We start from the raw sequence: 15,950 nt of genomic DNA, 5'->3' as shown, positions 1-15,950 counted from the left end.
CGGGTTCAAACCCCCGCCTTGACATGGAACTCACTGGGTGACCTTGGGTTGTGGGGAGAAGGAGAACTGTCTTTGCTGCCCTGATCTCCTAGGAGGAAGGTGACATATAACATCATCATCAACAACAACATGGGCTTCCTTCTGTCCTTGCCTAGCTGTGCAGAAGCTCCCTATCCTTCCCGAGATGAGCTTGAACTGTGCAGTGTCTTCACTGCTATGGGTGTCTTTTAAATCAGGTTACAGATAGGTAGCCGTGTTGGTCTGCCATAGTCAAAATAAAAAAATTCCTTCCAGTAGCACCTTAAAGACCAACTAAGTTAGTTCTTGGTATGAGCTTTCGTGTGCATGCACACTTCTTCAGATACACTGAAACAGAAGTTGCCAGATCCTTCTATATAGTGAGAAGGTGGGGAGGGGTATTACTCAGAAGGGTGGTGGGAATGGGAGATTGGCAGATAGCTGAGATGAGCCTGTTGACGACTCTTAACGACTGCAATAGGTCTTACAGGAAAAGGCAAGGGGTGAGAAGGTGAAAAATGGTTTAGTCATGTATAATGAGATAAGAATCCAATGTCTTTGTTCATACCAGGTCTCTCCATGGTTTTAAGTTTGGTAATGAGTTGCAATTCAGCAGCTTCTCTTTCCAGTCATTACCAAACTTAAAACCATGGAGAGACCTGGTATGAACAAAGACATTGGATTCTTATCTCATTATACATGACTAAGCCATTTTTCACCTTCTCACCCCTTGCCTTTTCCTATTGCAGTCGTTAAGAGTTCTTCTTTTCTTTTTTTTGTTATTTCTCTTATATATCTGACTCTGTATCTGGAAAAAAAGCAATAAAAATATTTAAAAAAATAAAATAAAAATAAATCAGGGTTAGAAACTGGTTTGCCAACCCTGGTTCAAGCTAACTCTGGCTAGTACCAATTCATGTGTGACATCATACCATAGTTAACTCCAACCAGGGAAAGGAACGAAGAGGATTCTTGTAGGGATTGTGGAAGGGACTTTCCTTACCACAGTTTAGAGATACAGTGGTACCTTGGATTACATACACTTCAGGTTACATACGCTTCAGGTTACAGACTCCACTAACCCAGAAATATCACCTTGGGTTAAGAACTTTGCTTCAGGATGAGAACAGAAATTGTGCTCCGGCGGTGCGGCGGCAGCAGGAGGCCCCATTAGCTAAAACGGTGCTTTAGGTTAAGAACAGTTTCAGGTTAAGAACTCCGGAACGAATAAAGTACTTAACCCGAGGTACCACCGTTGCATCTGTGTTAGGTCGTCGACATTTGCCAAACTTGAAATTGGGAATGTTTATGTGCCAACAAACGTTGGACACATTAATGGTGTTTATATTTAAAATTGTGGATGCAGAGTGAGAATGGTGGCATTCGGGATGACATTGTGACTTTGGTACCCATTCTCGTGTTGCAGGAGGAAAGCTTTTGGCCGAGTATGGCTGGATCCTGTCTGAGCAGCCTTGTCCCCCGGCAGCCCCAGAAGACCTACCTAGCAGCGCTTTGCACTGAGCTGAAAAAGGTTGTCAGGGACATCCGGTCTTCTTCACTGCAACCACATGAGGTAAAGGAGCGGCAAGGCTTGAGGCATTTAGAGGATTTTTCTTACAGGTACTTTGGCAGGTTGTTCAGGTGAAGAGATATCAAAGGGTGTTCCAGCTTGTGTAGATTTAGGGTTATTATCTGGAACCTCCGCTTACGGGGCAAAAGGTGGCCGCCCTATTTAAACAGGATATTGATCTCTGTTCAAAGCCATTCTCTGCTTTCTCAGGCAACTCTGCTTCCCACCTACCCCTGCTTATAGTCTCGGGTTCTGTTCATTTTCAGCTTTCCTCAAGCCTCTTATCAGATGTCGAAACGAGAAACAGATTTGTTATCCCACCATCACTGACTGCCTTAAGCAAGTTCTCTGGGCGAAAAAATGTGATAAAGTTGTGTAAGTTTCCCAGCTGGCCTCCCTAGGGGTGGCAATCCTACAATAGATGAGAGTGCGTTTGCGTCATAGGAAGTGCTTTTACAGAAGCCTTGAAAACAGGCCAAAGAATTTGCTAGCCCGCACAAATAGATACTAGCCCACCCACAGCGTGGTGCAGGGATAGCCTGAACAAGGGAGCTGGGTGTGAAAGAGTCTTCTCTTTTTGGGTGTGGAAAGATTTGCTTGCCTAGTTGCTTTGGTGTTATTAGTTGCGTGTCGAGGTCCCCAGGTCCACCCCAATAACTCACACATCACACAGAATTTTTTGTTTAAGGTTTTTGGCATAATTTTGGCCACAACTTTATTAAAATACAAATTTGTGAGTGGTTGCTTAGGCATTGGTTGCGACTATCTGCCCCCACCATGGGGGACAGACTGACATTCCGCACGATGCGAAAGTCAGAATGGGGGAATACACTTGGGGGTTACGCGGAGCAGGGAATCTGCCCTCACCCCAAATGCAACCAGGAGCTCATTGCTATGGCCCGAGCCCCCTTGACAGAGTGGACAAGCAATAGTTAGCCCCCAATTCCTTTAACGGAATCCCTTGCAGCAGCAGCATTAGAGGGGCAGGCACAGCCAATCCATGCCCCTCAACCAACCAAACCATAAACCAATGCCTAACCGCAACCTTACAAGTTGTGACGATTTGCTACGCAGTAGGCAAAAACCAAATGGCCCCAGCCAATCAGCCAGATGGACAAAATTCCTACCAGGCCCCCGCTCCAAAGCAGACGACCCCATGACAGGCATAGCAAGGTCAAAGCGAACAACCCTATTCTAGGGAGGGAGGGACGGGCAATCCGATGCACGGGTGAAAAGAGGAAGCCCTAGCCTCGTGCAAGGAGTTTTACTATTTCTGGCTGTCAATCAATAAATGGCAACATTAACTTCTTCCCAACAACAAGGGAAGCCCCAATCGCATCAGTGGCCAACGATCAGTTAGCCCGCCCCCAACTTTGGAGTGTCCTGGCGGCCCCCACCGCAACACGTGCTCTCCATCAAGGAGAACACGCTTTCTCAGCCCAGGTGAGTAGGCATTTGTTGATTTATTATGTGTAAATAGTAGTGTGAACTGTCTCTTGAAGGTACAAAGAGAAGAACGAAACCCTTTTATTTCAGATGAGTCTCCAATTAAATAAATAACATACCCTGGTCTAATCCCAGAGCCGGAATCCCTGTGGACATTATTGGGCTAGGTGTATTGTGCGCAGGGCTTGCTCTGTAGCGAGATCACAAGCTCTGGGGTCCCTGCAGGCGCACAGGTCAGAAGGGGCACAATCAATTGTATACGCCAGGGGTGGGCAGACTTCAGGCTTCTGAGATCCACTTCGTTTGTTTTCTTACTACAACCTTGACATCCACCAAGCCGAGCCTGATGCAAAGGAGAAGAAGCTCCTGGAGCCAGTATAATTTACCTCTGAGTACTCTCCTGCCAACCTAGCAGCTCGAAAGCATGTCAAAGTGCAAGTAGATAAATAGGTACCACCCCAGCGGGAAGGTAAACGGCGTTTCCGTGCACTGCTCTGGTTCGCCAGAAGCAGCTTAGTCATGCTGGCCACATGACCTGGACAAACTGTCTGTGGACAAACGTCGGTTCCCTTGGCCTATAAAGTGAGATGAGCGTCGCAACCCCAGAGTCGTCCGCGACTGGACCTAATGGTCAGGGGTACCTTTACCTAGCTCTGAGTACTAGAACTGACTGAGGCTGATGGTTCTTCCCTATGAAAATCCACTCTGGTACCTCCCCTTCTTCGTTTCAGCAGTATAACTGGGAGGGATATTGTTTTATTGGTATTGTTAGGTCAGAGTGTGAAATATTTGCTGATTTACTTCAAATCTCCCAGAGACTGACCACTGCACCCACACTGACCCCCCCACCAGCCACCACATCCATCTCCCTGACCTTCAGCTACCTTCTGCCCATAATACACTCGTTATTTCCACACTTCAATCTTTGCAAAAACATCTTACAAAAGTGCCCCTGTAGCTGGGAAGCATGTGGTACAAATCTACCAAACTCAGATCGTCACTCTTGACAAGGATAAACCAAAATTGGCTGCCGTGTGAAGCACCACTGAATACTAGTTTGCATCCCACAAAATGGAAAAGCATCTTGCTGCTGAAAAGATCAGACAGTGGTTTTTCTTGCAGTTCAAAGTAAACAAGTGTGTATGTTGGTTATATGTTCTAAGTTTACCATTCGTTGGGCTTTGTGTGAGCTAAAAATCCAGATTGTTTTACATGGTTTTAAAAATTGGACTGTAAATTGGGCTCTTGCAGCAGAGAGAGCATTTTCACTGCCAACACACTATGAGATTATCCTGCATGGCTTTCTAAAGCATGCATATGCCTGGGTATTCAGGGAAAGTGCTGGACTTTCAGTTGGCAACTCACAGACCTTACAGGTTTGAGGGGTGTGAATTGCGAGGGTCTGATACACGTTTTGATTCCAGTGGTCAGTATAGGCCTGTGGGATATGGGTCCAGATCTTCTTTCAGGGATCACTGAGTAGAATTATGCAAGTCTTTGTTCATCCCTTTGTAAAATGGGGGGGGGAGCCTTTTGGGCGGAGGCGTTGATGTTTCCCAGTATAGTGTGGGCTTCTAAACCTTGCTAAGATGAATAAAGTTTTATAAGTATTGCAGCTGTAGAAATTTTCCTGAGCTGCTGAGTTTCTCCAGCTGGGGCCTGATCCTCATCTAGCCTTGTCAGCATCTGAGCTACTGCAGCAATATCCAGTCCTTCTGCACTGCTGTGGGAAACCCTGGATGCGCCAGTGAACGACCCATAAAAGTATTGGCACAGTTTCCTAAGGGTTAGCACTGGTTTGGGGAGATGCTGCAGTGAAGGCCCCTCTTGTGTGGTCCAGGGCTTTTCATATCATGGAAAAGATCGTCGTTGCCATGGTTTCCTCACTCCTGCAATAACAGGAGTACCTTCACCCTGTGGTTGTGAGTTCTTTACCTGTGGAACTCTGATTACAAACTGTCCAAAGGGCAGTCACTCATCCGTAATAGTGCTTTGAACCTTGAACAGCTGAAACAGCACCAGGGTTGTGAGTTAGTGCTGTAATATTAGCCCTGTGGAAAGATAACATTTCACTAATGCCTGACTGAAGATCAATATAGCATGGGATGTAAAAGTAAAGGTAAAGGTACCCCTGCCCATACAGGCCAGTCGTGACCGACTCTGGGGTTGCGCGCCCACCTCGCTTAAGAGGCCGGGGGCCAGCGCTGTCCGAGGACACTTCCGGGTCACGTGGCCAGCGTGACGAAGCTGCTCTGGCGAGCCAGCACCAGCGCAGCACACGGAAACGCCGTTTACCTTCCCACTAGAAAGCGGTACCTATTTATCTACTTGCACTTAAGGGTGCTTTCGAACTGCTAGGTGGGCAGGAGCTGGGACCGAACGACGGGAGCTCACCCCGCCGCGGGGAGTCGAACCGCCAACCATACGATCGGCAAGTCCTAGGCGCTGAGGTTTTACCCACAGCGCCACCCGCGTCCCACATGGACTCATGGGATCCGCATGGGATGAGTAAATATTAAATAGTATGTTTGTGCATGTCTGAGGGACTGGTTGTGCCCTCAAACCAGGGTAAGCTAAACCATGGCAGTGCAAATTCATGAACGTGCTGGTTCCTGAGGAGGATATTGTAGCTGCATTGCTGCCCCCAACCCTGGCTTTTTTGGTTTGGTCTAGCGTATTGTCCAAGCCTGGGATCATAGTTAGGGTCTCTCCTCCATGGCCACAATGTGTAGCCAAGGTTTTCCTTATAGTTACAGGTCTTGGTTAAGGAGTCGTGATGGCAAGCTGTACTCCAGTTCAGCGTGATGTGCAAACCAGGCCAGTTAGGGAGCAGATGGAGAAATGAGTAAACAACAACCACAAGCCACTGGATTTTAAAGCAGCATTTTCTACAAGAATTTTAATTCAACGCTTCCCTTTCTCCCAGAAAAACACACACTTTCTAGGTCATTATGTACCTCCAGGGGCAACTGCCTGCAGCTTAGGATAGGGCATAAAATAATGAAGTCCGAAGAAGAAACACAGGAAAGGAGGTTTAGGTTACACACAGAGTATGAGAAACATCCTAATAGCATCCTAAGAGAGTGCACTAGTCAGATAAAATTTTTGGACCAATGCAACTATGAAGTAGGACTGCCAGCTAACCAGAAACAAAGAAAGACTGCCCTTTCTTGTGGCTCCCATAGATTCTTGATTCATAGGAATCATTCGGTGGCACTTTTTGCTTTTTCACAGCATGGAGATGAGTGCTATCTCCTGCTAAACCCGGCTGATTAAGCTGGTATGAGAGCAGAGGAGGGTAATAAATTAATAATAAAAGGTCACTGAGGCTGCAGTCCCATGCATACAAGTAAGCCCTATTGAACTTGAAGTGACTTATTTCTTAGTCAGCATGCACAGGAAGAACAGACTCCATGACAGTGAGTAGCTGCCTTTGCAACGGTGGTGGCAAAGATCTGTACTTATTTCTTGAACACAAATGCTGTTTGTTTGCACTGGGGATGCAATATGACGTTGCTGTCCCAGTCTTGTGATTGCTGCTCACCCAATTTTAGCGCTTTATTCGCTTACATATTTAGCCAGAATGGAACAATGATAATTTCAAGCAGTACAACATGCTCCCTATGGGAGCTGTGAAATCTTTTTTTAGGGCTTGCAGGAATGTTTGGACAGACCTTTGTCAGCGTTTCTTCAGCTGCAGAAACTCCAGTCCTGAATATGTTATACAGTGGTACTTTGGTTTAAGAACAGCTTAGTTTATGAACAACTTGGATTAAGAACGCTGCAAACCCGGAAGTAGGTGTTTTGGTTTGTGAACTTTGTCTTGGAAGCAGAACATGTTTCGCTTCCTGTTGAGTGTGTTCTATTTGTAAATTGAGTCCCCCGCTGCTATGGGAAAGCACGCCTTGGTTTAAGAGTGCTTTGGTTTAAGAACGGACTTCCGAATGGATTAAGTTCGTAAACCAAGGTACCACTGTATTGCTTAAAAGAAGTCAGTGGGATATGAGCCAATCTTGCAAGTAAGATGACAAAAGTTACTAGCCAACAATACTCCTTTTTATGAGACTAACAACTTCTATGAATCATTTGTGGTACATAAATAACCCAAAAAGATTTAAAGAACCACCTCATTTTTGGGTTAGAAATGTTTGCTGGCCAGGCCTCTTGGCAAAACTGCTCAAAGATCTGCACTGACCGCTGATTTGTTACTGGGTGAAATTAAAGGTTCTAATATGGGTATTATGTATGAAAGGAATGCGGGTGGCACTGTGGGTTAAACCACAGAGCCTAGGACTTGCCGATCAGAAGGTTGGCGGTTCGAATCCCTGCGACGGGGTGAGCTCCTGTTGCTCAGTCGCTGCTTCTGCCAACCTAGCAGTTTGAAAGCACGTCAAAGTGCAAGTAGATAAATAGGTACCACTTCGACGGGAAGGTAAACGGCGCTTCCGTGTGCTGCTCTGGTTCGCCAGAAGCGGCTTAGTCATGCTGGCCACATGACCCAGAAGCTGTACGCCGGCTCCCTCGGCCAATAAAGCGAGATGAGCGCTGCAACCCCAGAGTTGGTCACAACTGGACCTAATGGTCAGGGGTCCCTTTACCTTTAATATGGGTATATAAAGCCCTTAACAGCTTGGGACCAGTTTCATTTAAGGGATTGCCATGCCCCGTACATGATGATTTGATCGCTCCAATCTGCCTAACTTGCACTTTTACAATTGCCACATAATGTCCGTTGCTGAGGAATTGTACCTGTAAAGTGTCAGCACTTCTGCTGCAAAATTCCCTGCCTATTGACATTGCAGGTGCCCTTGCTATGTTGCTTTTGATGCCTGATAAAAATGCTATTTTCCCCCAGTCTACCCAGGTTTTAATATTTTTTTTAATGTTACCTTTGTTTGTAATGATTATATTTTTTATGTCTATTCCATTGGTTTATGGATTTTAGCTGTTTTTTTAATTTACAAAGTTATTACTATACTGCTTGCAGAGCTCTGTAATTATTTCCTAAATAAATAAATTATTCTTACTCATCTGTGATCACCGGTGAATGGGAAAGTGTACAAGAATATTTCAGGCAGCCCAGCTAGACTCAGGATTGCAACCAGTGCATCCTCGTTTAAGAAAAGAACTTACCCGAACCCTGAGATAATCATCTAAGGCCCTTCTTCATGTGCCTCCTCCACAAGAGGTCCAGAGGGTGGCAACATGAGAACAGGGCCTTTTCTGCAGTGGCTCCTCATTTGCGTTCTCCCCAGGGAAGCTCACCTGGTGTTTTCATTGCACACCTTTATGTCTTTGGCTTATTGACATCCAATGCTCTTTTAAATGTGTTGTGTGGTGGGGTGGGGAATTATTGGTTTGTTGTTCTTATTTTAATGATGTATTTGGGGGGTTTTTTATATTGCATTTTTACACTGTGAACTGCCCTGAGATGAAGGGCAATATATAAATTTAATGAATAAAAACACAAATAAAAAAGGGGGCAGGACCAGTGACAATATGGAGGAAATGAAAATGGAAGGAGAAACAAAATATATGCCCCCTGACCTCTACAGGACACCATTTTTCTTTCAGAGAGGGGCTGCAACCGCCACATGTATACATAAGCGTATACATAAGCGGCTTATCACATTTTTACATTGTTATTCAGCAGAGAGCAGGGGAAGGATGTTTTTACCTGCTGCACATTACTTGTTTCCTTGTGCGTCAGCCCCCGCCAAGCTCTGCTCTGGGAGGAGTGGGGATGATAATAATAATAATTCAACCTTTCCGTCCATTTTTGAAAAACTTTGTTCAACGTTCTCTTTATTGTGCTTGTAGTGACACCTTCTGGTCATCCCTCAGCACTGATTTCTATTAAAGTTGTGTATTTTGTGATATGCCCAAGCATGTACTGTGTGTGCTATAATTTGCAGTACTGGCAGGCAGGAAAATGCAGTCAGGAAAGAAGGATTATTTCACCGTTGTTATTCATTGTTAGCGACTGTATTCTGTATGTTCGGTCCATTGAATGACGATCACAGTAGGTGCAGAAGCAACAGATAATATATGCAGCCAACACTATTCCTGATGTTCTTTTAGGAATGGAGTTTTCTGGGGATGTGATGGAGACTGGTAAGGCTGTCAACAGCCTAAAGGAGGCGAGAGGAATTCATTGGGGCTGGAGGTGTCAAGAGAATTCTGGCAAAAATGACTAATATTTCCTTATTTGTCCCATGTTTGGAATGGAAATCAATTCACCAGATTGAATCACATTTTTAATCTATTCCCCCCCCCCCCAAGGAAAGTTTATTGAATGCTGTTCTTTAAAATTGTTTTTAGGGAACCGGCTTAACGAGTTTCATTACATTAAGCAATATTAGCCTTATATTAAATCAACAATATTTGTGCAACAGTTTCAGTTGGGGCGGACTTCGCTCTGTCGCACTTAAGGAGGCTAGAAGCAGAGGCATGGAGTCGTGCAAGGCAAAGGTATCATATAGTTCAGGGGCCTAGTTGCTGCCCTGGGTGGTGCTGCTTGCACAGATCCCGTTAGCTCCCATATCCCAGCTTGCCATTTGGATTAGAGCCAGGGGGATTGGCAAAATGCTTGCAAAGCCGCTGCTGTCAGGTCAAGAGCGCTGCTTTCAACATGTCTGGATGTTTTACTGTTTTGCGGGGAGAAATGGTAGGGCATCAAATTATCTCGTGTGTTGACAGCTTTCCATTGATGGCTTTTGGACTAGGGGGGTCGTGTAATTGGTGTGGCCAATACCAAAGCTCTGGCAGAGGAGTACCGTATTTTCCGCTCTATAGGACGCACCCGACCATAGGACGCACCTTGTTTTAGAGGGGGGGAGAACAAGGGAAAAAAATTCTCCCCCTCTCTGCTCAGCGCCCCTTCAGCGAAGCGGCAGGAGAAACGGAGCCCCTTCCATAAATATAGATTGGAAATGGCTGTGTATAGTGAATACTTATCTACTTTTAAAATTCTCATTCTTGATCTTATTTCTTCCTTTTCTTTATCTTCTTCTTGTTCTTTTCTTTTATATTTTACCTTTCATTTCTTTTCCTTATTGTGAATATTGTTTTGTAGAGTTGCAAATAATTGTAAATATGAGAAGAGGTAAAATGTTTTCTAATTTTCTATTGGTTACATGTATTTTCCTTTTTTCGTGTATTTGTATTTTTTTCTAATCTGTACTCGATAAAATGAACAATAAATAAATAAATAAATAAATAAATAAATAAAGCTCATCACGTGTCCATCTCTTCGTCCCACTTGGCGGCGTCAGGCAACTTCATGTTTTGTCACATGAAATCATTCCAGCCTCTGGAAGTGCCGTGTATGGTAGGAGAGACTCCACAGCTGCTTTGATCCCTTCGTATTGCAAGAGGCTCTCTGGCGTCTCATGCTTGAGAAGGGTTTCCACCACTGCCTGAGCCTCGAGGTAGTTCCGCCAGTTTGTGTTCCACGTGATGGAAAACTTCAACACAGCCTCTGGAAGAAGGGGTTTGGGGAAGACACGTCAGGAAGGAGTGCAAGTTGCAGGCAGTGTGGCCACCTTGAACCAACACACCTCTCTTGCGAAGCGTGGCCAGGTCTGGGCACACATCTGACCTGCGCCTTTCTTCAAGGCAGGGAAGCAGATCCAACACCCCTCCCCACCTAGTAGAAACAATTAATGGTGGGAGGGGTGACTGAGTTTATTCCAGACTACATGGTTGGCAGGAATGGGTTTTATAATATTTATAAAAGTACAACAACAATATGCATTATAATCTTTGCTCTAGTATTACAGAGCTGGTGGAGCTAATTTGAGGCTGTGTACACGCCATACATTAAAAGCATTATCGCTTCTCCCCTGTAAGAATCCTGGGAAGTGTAGATTACCCTTCTACCGCATAGCTACAATTTGTAGCACCCTTTACAAACTGCAATTCCCAGGATTCTTTGGGAGAAATGTGCTTTTAATGCCTGTTTTTCCTGCAGCAGGCATGCTCAGATACCCCTCTGGAAGCTCAATCCCACAGAAAGCTGTGACGGCCACCAACTTGGATGGTTTTATGCAGGAGAAGGCTATCAATGGCCACTAGGCACAATGGCTATGCTCTACCTCCACAGTCAGTGGCAGTAACGTTTGTGAATAGTAGTTGCTGGAAGATGCAGGAAGGGAATACAGAATGCTCTTGTTTCCACAGCCCTCTGGTTGGCCACTGTGAGAACAGGGTGCTGGACTAGACAGGCCAATGTGGCCTCATCCAGCAGGCACTTCCTATGTCCTTACGTGGTTCAAGGGTAGAGATTGTGAGAAGGCATCTTCCAAAGCAATCCCACCCTGCAAATAGCTTTGGAGCCTTCTTGCCTCTAGCCTAGCCCTCACCCCTTTTCCTGTTCCTGCTGGAGTCTTCTTTTGCTTGCCACGCCTGCCGGCTCTCTTCCGGCCAACGCTGCCAATGACAGATCTTAAAAACTTGGGGTCGGTGAGATTCGGCAATCGCAGCACCTTGCGCCTGCTGGACCTCCTGAGCGGAGCGGGTTGTGTCTTGCTCCTCGTGAAGTAGGGTGAAATGTGAGGAGTGTTGCAAGCCGGTTCAGAGGCAGAAGGTCTGGCCGAGATGGTAGACCACGGCTTCTCTGTCAGGAGCTTCTTCCTAACCCAGTGGAACACCAGTATCATACGCCTCTTAGATGGGTTGGACATGCTGAAGAAGGTGCTGGAGGCCCAAACACCAGGGAGACTTCAAAGCGGAGGACGCAGCAGGCAATTCCCTATCAGTGGTGCCAAATCCAAGCAAATGTTAGCTCCAGTCCTGTTAAATCGATCCAGCAATTATGAACATTAAATAAGGGATTAATTCCTCAGGCAGTATGAAAAGACTCTATGTGGCTTTTCAATAGCTGGGAGCTCCCAACTACTGCCACTGTTGACAGCCTGTTGCCCCTTCACTCTGCTTGAATGGGTTATGTCACAATGGTTCCTTCATCAGGTGTTTGTGAGCATGAAAATGCTGTTGGGAGTTTCAGCAATGAAGGCTCAGGCATAACATACTGTTTGAAAGACTGAACATTTCCTCTTTTTTATTGAACAAAATTTATATACCACTTTTATAATTTATATACAAATTATTAGGAGAGTAAGTTAAAAATATACTGTAGCTTATTCACTTATAGGCTAGTTTACATACTTTATTCCTTCTTATACTTCTATCCCACCTTTCCTCCACAGAGCATACACACTTCAGCCTCCACCTTCTCCATGTTATCCTGACAGCAGTATGGTGAGCTAGGGCCAGAGCTCAGTGGTAGAACAACTGCTTAGCATGCAGAAGGCATCAGGTTCAGTCCCCAGCATCTCCTGGTGGGACTGGGAGCGCTCCCTCTGCGCTTCGGAGGCTTCGTGTTGCTATCGCTGAAGCCAAGGAGCCTGCATTCGCTCCATAGGACGCACACACATTTCCCCTTCATTTTTGGAGGGGAAAAAGTGCGTCCTATAGAGCGAAAAATACGGTACATTGCAGATCAAAAGGTAATTGAAAACAAGCCTCCAAAGTATCATTCTTTAGGGTTGCAGCGTGTAGACGTCTAATCCATCAAAATATTGGCCGAAGCTACCTCACTTCTCCAGATGTGTTAAGAGGGGGTTGTCTGTGCAACTTTGGGTTGGCATTCAACTGCAGGACTGCTTCAACTGCAGTGAAATTACCATATTTTTCCATGTATAAGATTAGGTTTTCCCCCCTAATAAATTATGTCAAAAATTAGGGGTCATCTTATACACAGATAGTGCTGAGGCCATTTTCTTAAATCCAAGTCCCCCAAAATAGGGGGCGTCTTATACATGGGGGTGTTTTATAGACGGAAAGATTTGGTACTCTGTGACATCTGCTACAGTGCCTTATGAACAAGGGTGTGACTGTAACACCCTGGACCTCTTTGTTGCTGAAGACCAGGGTGAGATACTGTCGACAGCAACCTTGGACTTGTGCTTATCTATTTAGAAAGTCCTAACCTAGAGCAAAATAAACGAATGAATTTTATTATTTCGGTCACAGACCAGTTCCAGCCCACATACAATATCAAGGAATTCATAAAACACGAAAGGGATACATTTGAATTTGCAATTAGGTAGAACAGGGACAATACAGATATAGCAACATAAACTTAGTCACTAACATATAACCTAAAATTATCATTTAAAACCTTAATCATTATGATAGCACAGCTTGTTCCCTAAGTTTTATGGCAATTACACAGAATTTGGCTGCCCTTAACGTGATCCCAGGATCCTTGTCTTCTACCAGGGATTTTAGACATTGAAGTTTGGATTCATTTGGAGATTTTTTGTATAGCAGGGGTAATAAATACCGAGCGTCTATCCCCGTAGAAACGGCAGTGTAACAAGGCATGAGAGACAGTTTCTACCTCCATCAGTCCGCAGCGGCAGACTCGTTCCACGTACGGTTTACCCTCAAATCTGCCCTGCAATAAGGCAGATAGCAGCATGTTGAATCTAGCGAGGGTAAATGACTGTCTGAGCAAAATAAACATTCAAAACAAAAAAACCAGAGGGGTGGGATAGGCCTTTGGAAAGAGGGGGTGGGAAAGGCCTTTGGTGTATAGTGAGGGGATTAACCAGATCAGCGCAGCATTTTGAGTAAAGTTCAGGGTTGTTGCTCTATATTTCGGATCTTTTGCCGATACAGATGTTACACAAAATGATGTAGATCTGCGTGAATAAATGTTTTGATTTTGTTGGTGGCTATATTATAAAGTGGGACGCGGGTGGAGCTGTGGGTAAAACCTCAGTGCCTAGGACTTGCCGATCGCATGGTCGGCGGTTCGAAGCCCCGCGGCGGGGTGAGCTCCCGTCATACAGTCCCAGCTCCTGCCCACCTAGCAGTTCAAAAGCACCCCCAAGTGCAAGTAGATAAATAGGTACCGCTTTATAGCGGGAAGGTAAACGGCGTTTCCGTGTGCTGCACTGGTGCTGGCTCGCCAGAGCAGCTTTGTCATGCTGGCCACGTGACCTGGAAGTGTCTCCGGACAGCGCTGGCCCCCGGCCTCTTGAGTGAGATGGGCGCACAACCCTAGAGTCGGACACGACTGGCCCTTACAGGCAGGGGTACTTTTACCTTTACTATATTATAAAATGGCTGCTTTTTCAGGCAGGGAGTCGGTACTTTGTTACTATGGGAACAATAAAGTTAGCAAAATGCTGGCTAAATAAGAAATCAATCAGGGAGATAGACTATTGTATACAAGTGAGGCAGGCAAGCAGGAGAAAGAGGCAGCAAGAAATGAGAAGGAAGATTCCAGTAGCCGCGTCTCAGATGGAATCTACACACATATAAAAAATGCTGCGAAAATGCTTTTTAAAAAAACCTTCTGAAAAATACATTGGATTTTGCATAGCTCACAGTCGCCATCTGGAGCCGATGTGGTCATTGACACTGTTGGTGGGGACATCTTCAAGGAGACATTTCACAGGTGGCCTGGGGCCTGCATCCTCTTCACGTGAAAAGCTTTCCCACATGCCATAGGATGACCTACAAGGGCCCTTCCATCTTGGAGGGTTTACCTGGATGTGAGCTTTAAACCATCTCCAAAGATCCCCCCTCCCCAAATTGGCCAATTATATTTTGGGATACCTGTGTGGGAACCAGCACAATGTAGTCCAAAGCGTATGGAGGGCATCGGGTTGGAGAAGTGCTATTTGAGGGGGTTTGTTTCTGACCTTGTATAATTCTGGCTTCTTCGTGGCCAATATCTGAAGAAGTCCAAGTGCTGTGCCATCTGTGCCATTTCATATATTTATTAATTTATATACTGCTCTTAATGATAAAAGATGACATAGCCAAATGCATGACAGGGCAAAATAAAACCACAAAACCATGTTAAACAGACAGAAGCAAGGCAAGGCCATTTCAGTGACAGATGTCCCAGGAACAATGTGGTAGCCTGTGGCTTCCCTAGCCTGTTTAAATCTGAGTGGCCCTTTAGCATAAAGCCAAAAGGAACTTGTTATGTACTGAAGTTCTCACCCTGGGCCAGCAGGGGGATACTGTAGATAGTTATGCAAATGAAGGATCGAAAGTGACGTTCAGTGATTGGATAGTTTTAGAAAGTTGCTACAGTAACGTTGTACTGGAGCTCTATATAAGCAGGCTGACTGAGCCCTTCAGCTCAGTTCTGTTCTGGCCTCTGAATAAACAAGAGCTGTTTGAAGAATCGCTGTGTCGTCTGATATGTTCACCCACAACTTAACTGAACCGGCAACGATTAAGGATTGTACTTGGCTGCCCTAAAAAGCTGTTTAGCAGCTTCAAAGGGGCCTGATGTTTTAGCACTTTGAGTGCATGTTTGTAAATGTGACCTGCTTTCTTCATTTGTTGTGCACAATGCTTGAGCGTTGCTGCAGAGATATGTGTACACCGGCATCTTTGCAAAACTTCTTGGGCCTTTGTGTTTTAATTCTTTTCAGGTAAATGAAGCCTTTGCACACGTGACGCAGCATAAGTCTACAGGAAAGGTGGTCATCTCCGTTAGTTAAGCCTGTCTTTTTTTGGAGGAAACTACCCTTGGCTCCATCCTGCTGAAGAGGAAGGAGACTGCCACCATGAAACCCAAATGATTCACTTAAGCCACTAAGGCAGTTTTGGATTATGGGAGCAGATAGGATAATGTGCAGGCCCAGCCGCTGAATGCATGGTATCCGTATAGCGTCTACCTGTCAGAACCCAACAGTGTTGTATTTATACCCTTGCCTGCTCTTCACCCATCTTTCTTGCCATCTTCAAAAAATATTGGAGCAGCAGCAGCAGCAGCAGTGCTGGCATGCGCACAAGCCCCAGACTACACTCCTGGAGTATTCAAGCCTAGAGAATGAGACATTTCTGGCCGTCTAAGTTGCCTGCAAGGGAGACTGCCTGCTTA

General features: G+C 45.4%; 1 protein-coding gene across 1 annotated transcript; it reads left to right on the top strand.

The window, feature by feature from the left end:
• Window positions 1-1,465: 1,465 nt before the first annotated feature.
• LOC309534710 (quinone oxidoreductase-like protein 2) lies at window positions 1,466-15,669 on the top strand (the record flags this gene model as incomplete). The annotated part of the gene is made up of 4 exons (XM_082227017.1): window positions 1,466-1,591; window positions 9,061-9,174; window positions 9,760-9,811; window positions 15,425-15,669. The coding sequence occupies 4 exons, from the start codon at window positions 1,466-1,468 to the stop codon at window positions 15,565-15,567; spliced, it is 435 nt and encodes a 144-aa protein (XP_082083143.1). The 3' UTR covers window positions 15,568-15,669.
• Between the last annotated feature and the right edge of the window lie 281 nt (window positions 15,670-15,950).

The sequence above is a fragment of the Podarcis vaucheri genome (genome assembly GCF_965113315.1).
Source record: "Podarcis vaucheri genome assembly, chromosome: 6".
Lineage (NCBI taxonomy): Eukaryota > Metazoa > Chordata > Lepidosauria > Squamata > Lacertidae > Podarcis > Podarcis vaucheri.
Note: the sequence above shows the minus strand (reverse complement) of the source record. Positions and strands in the feature narration are given on the sequence as shown.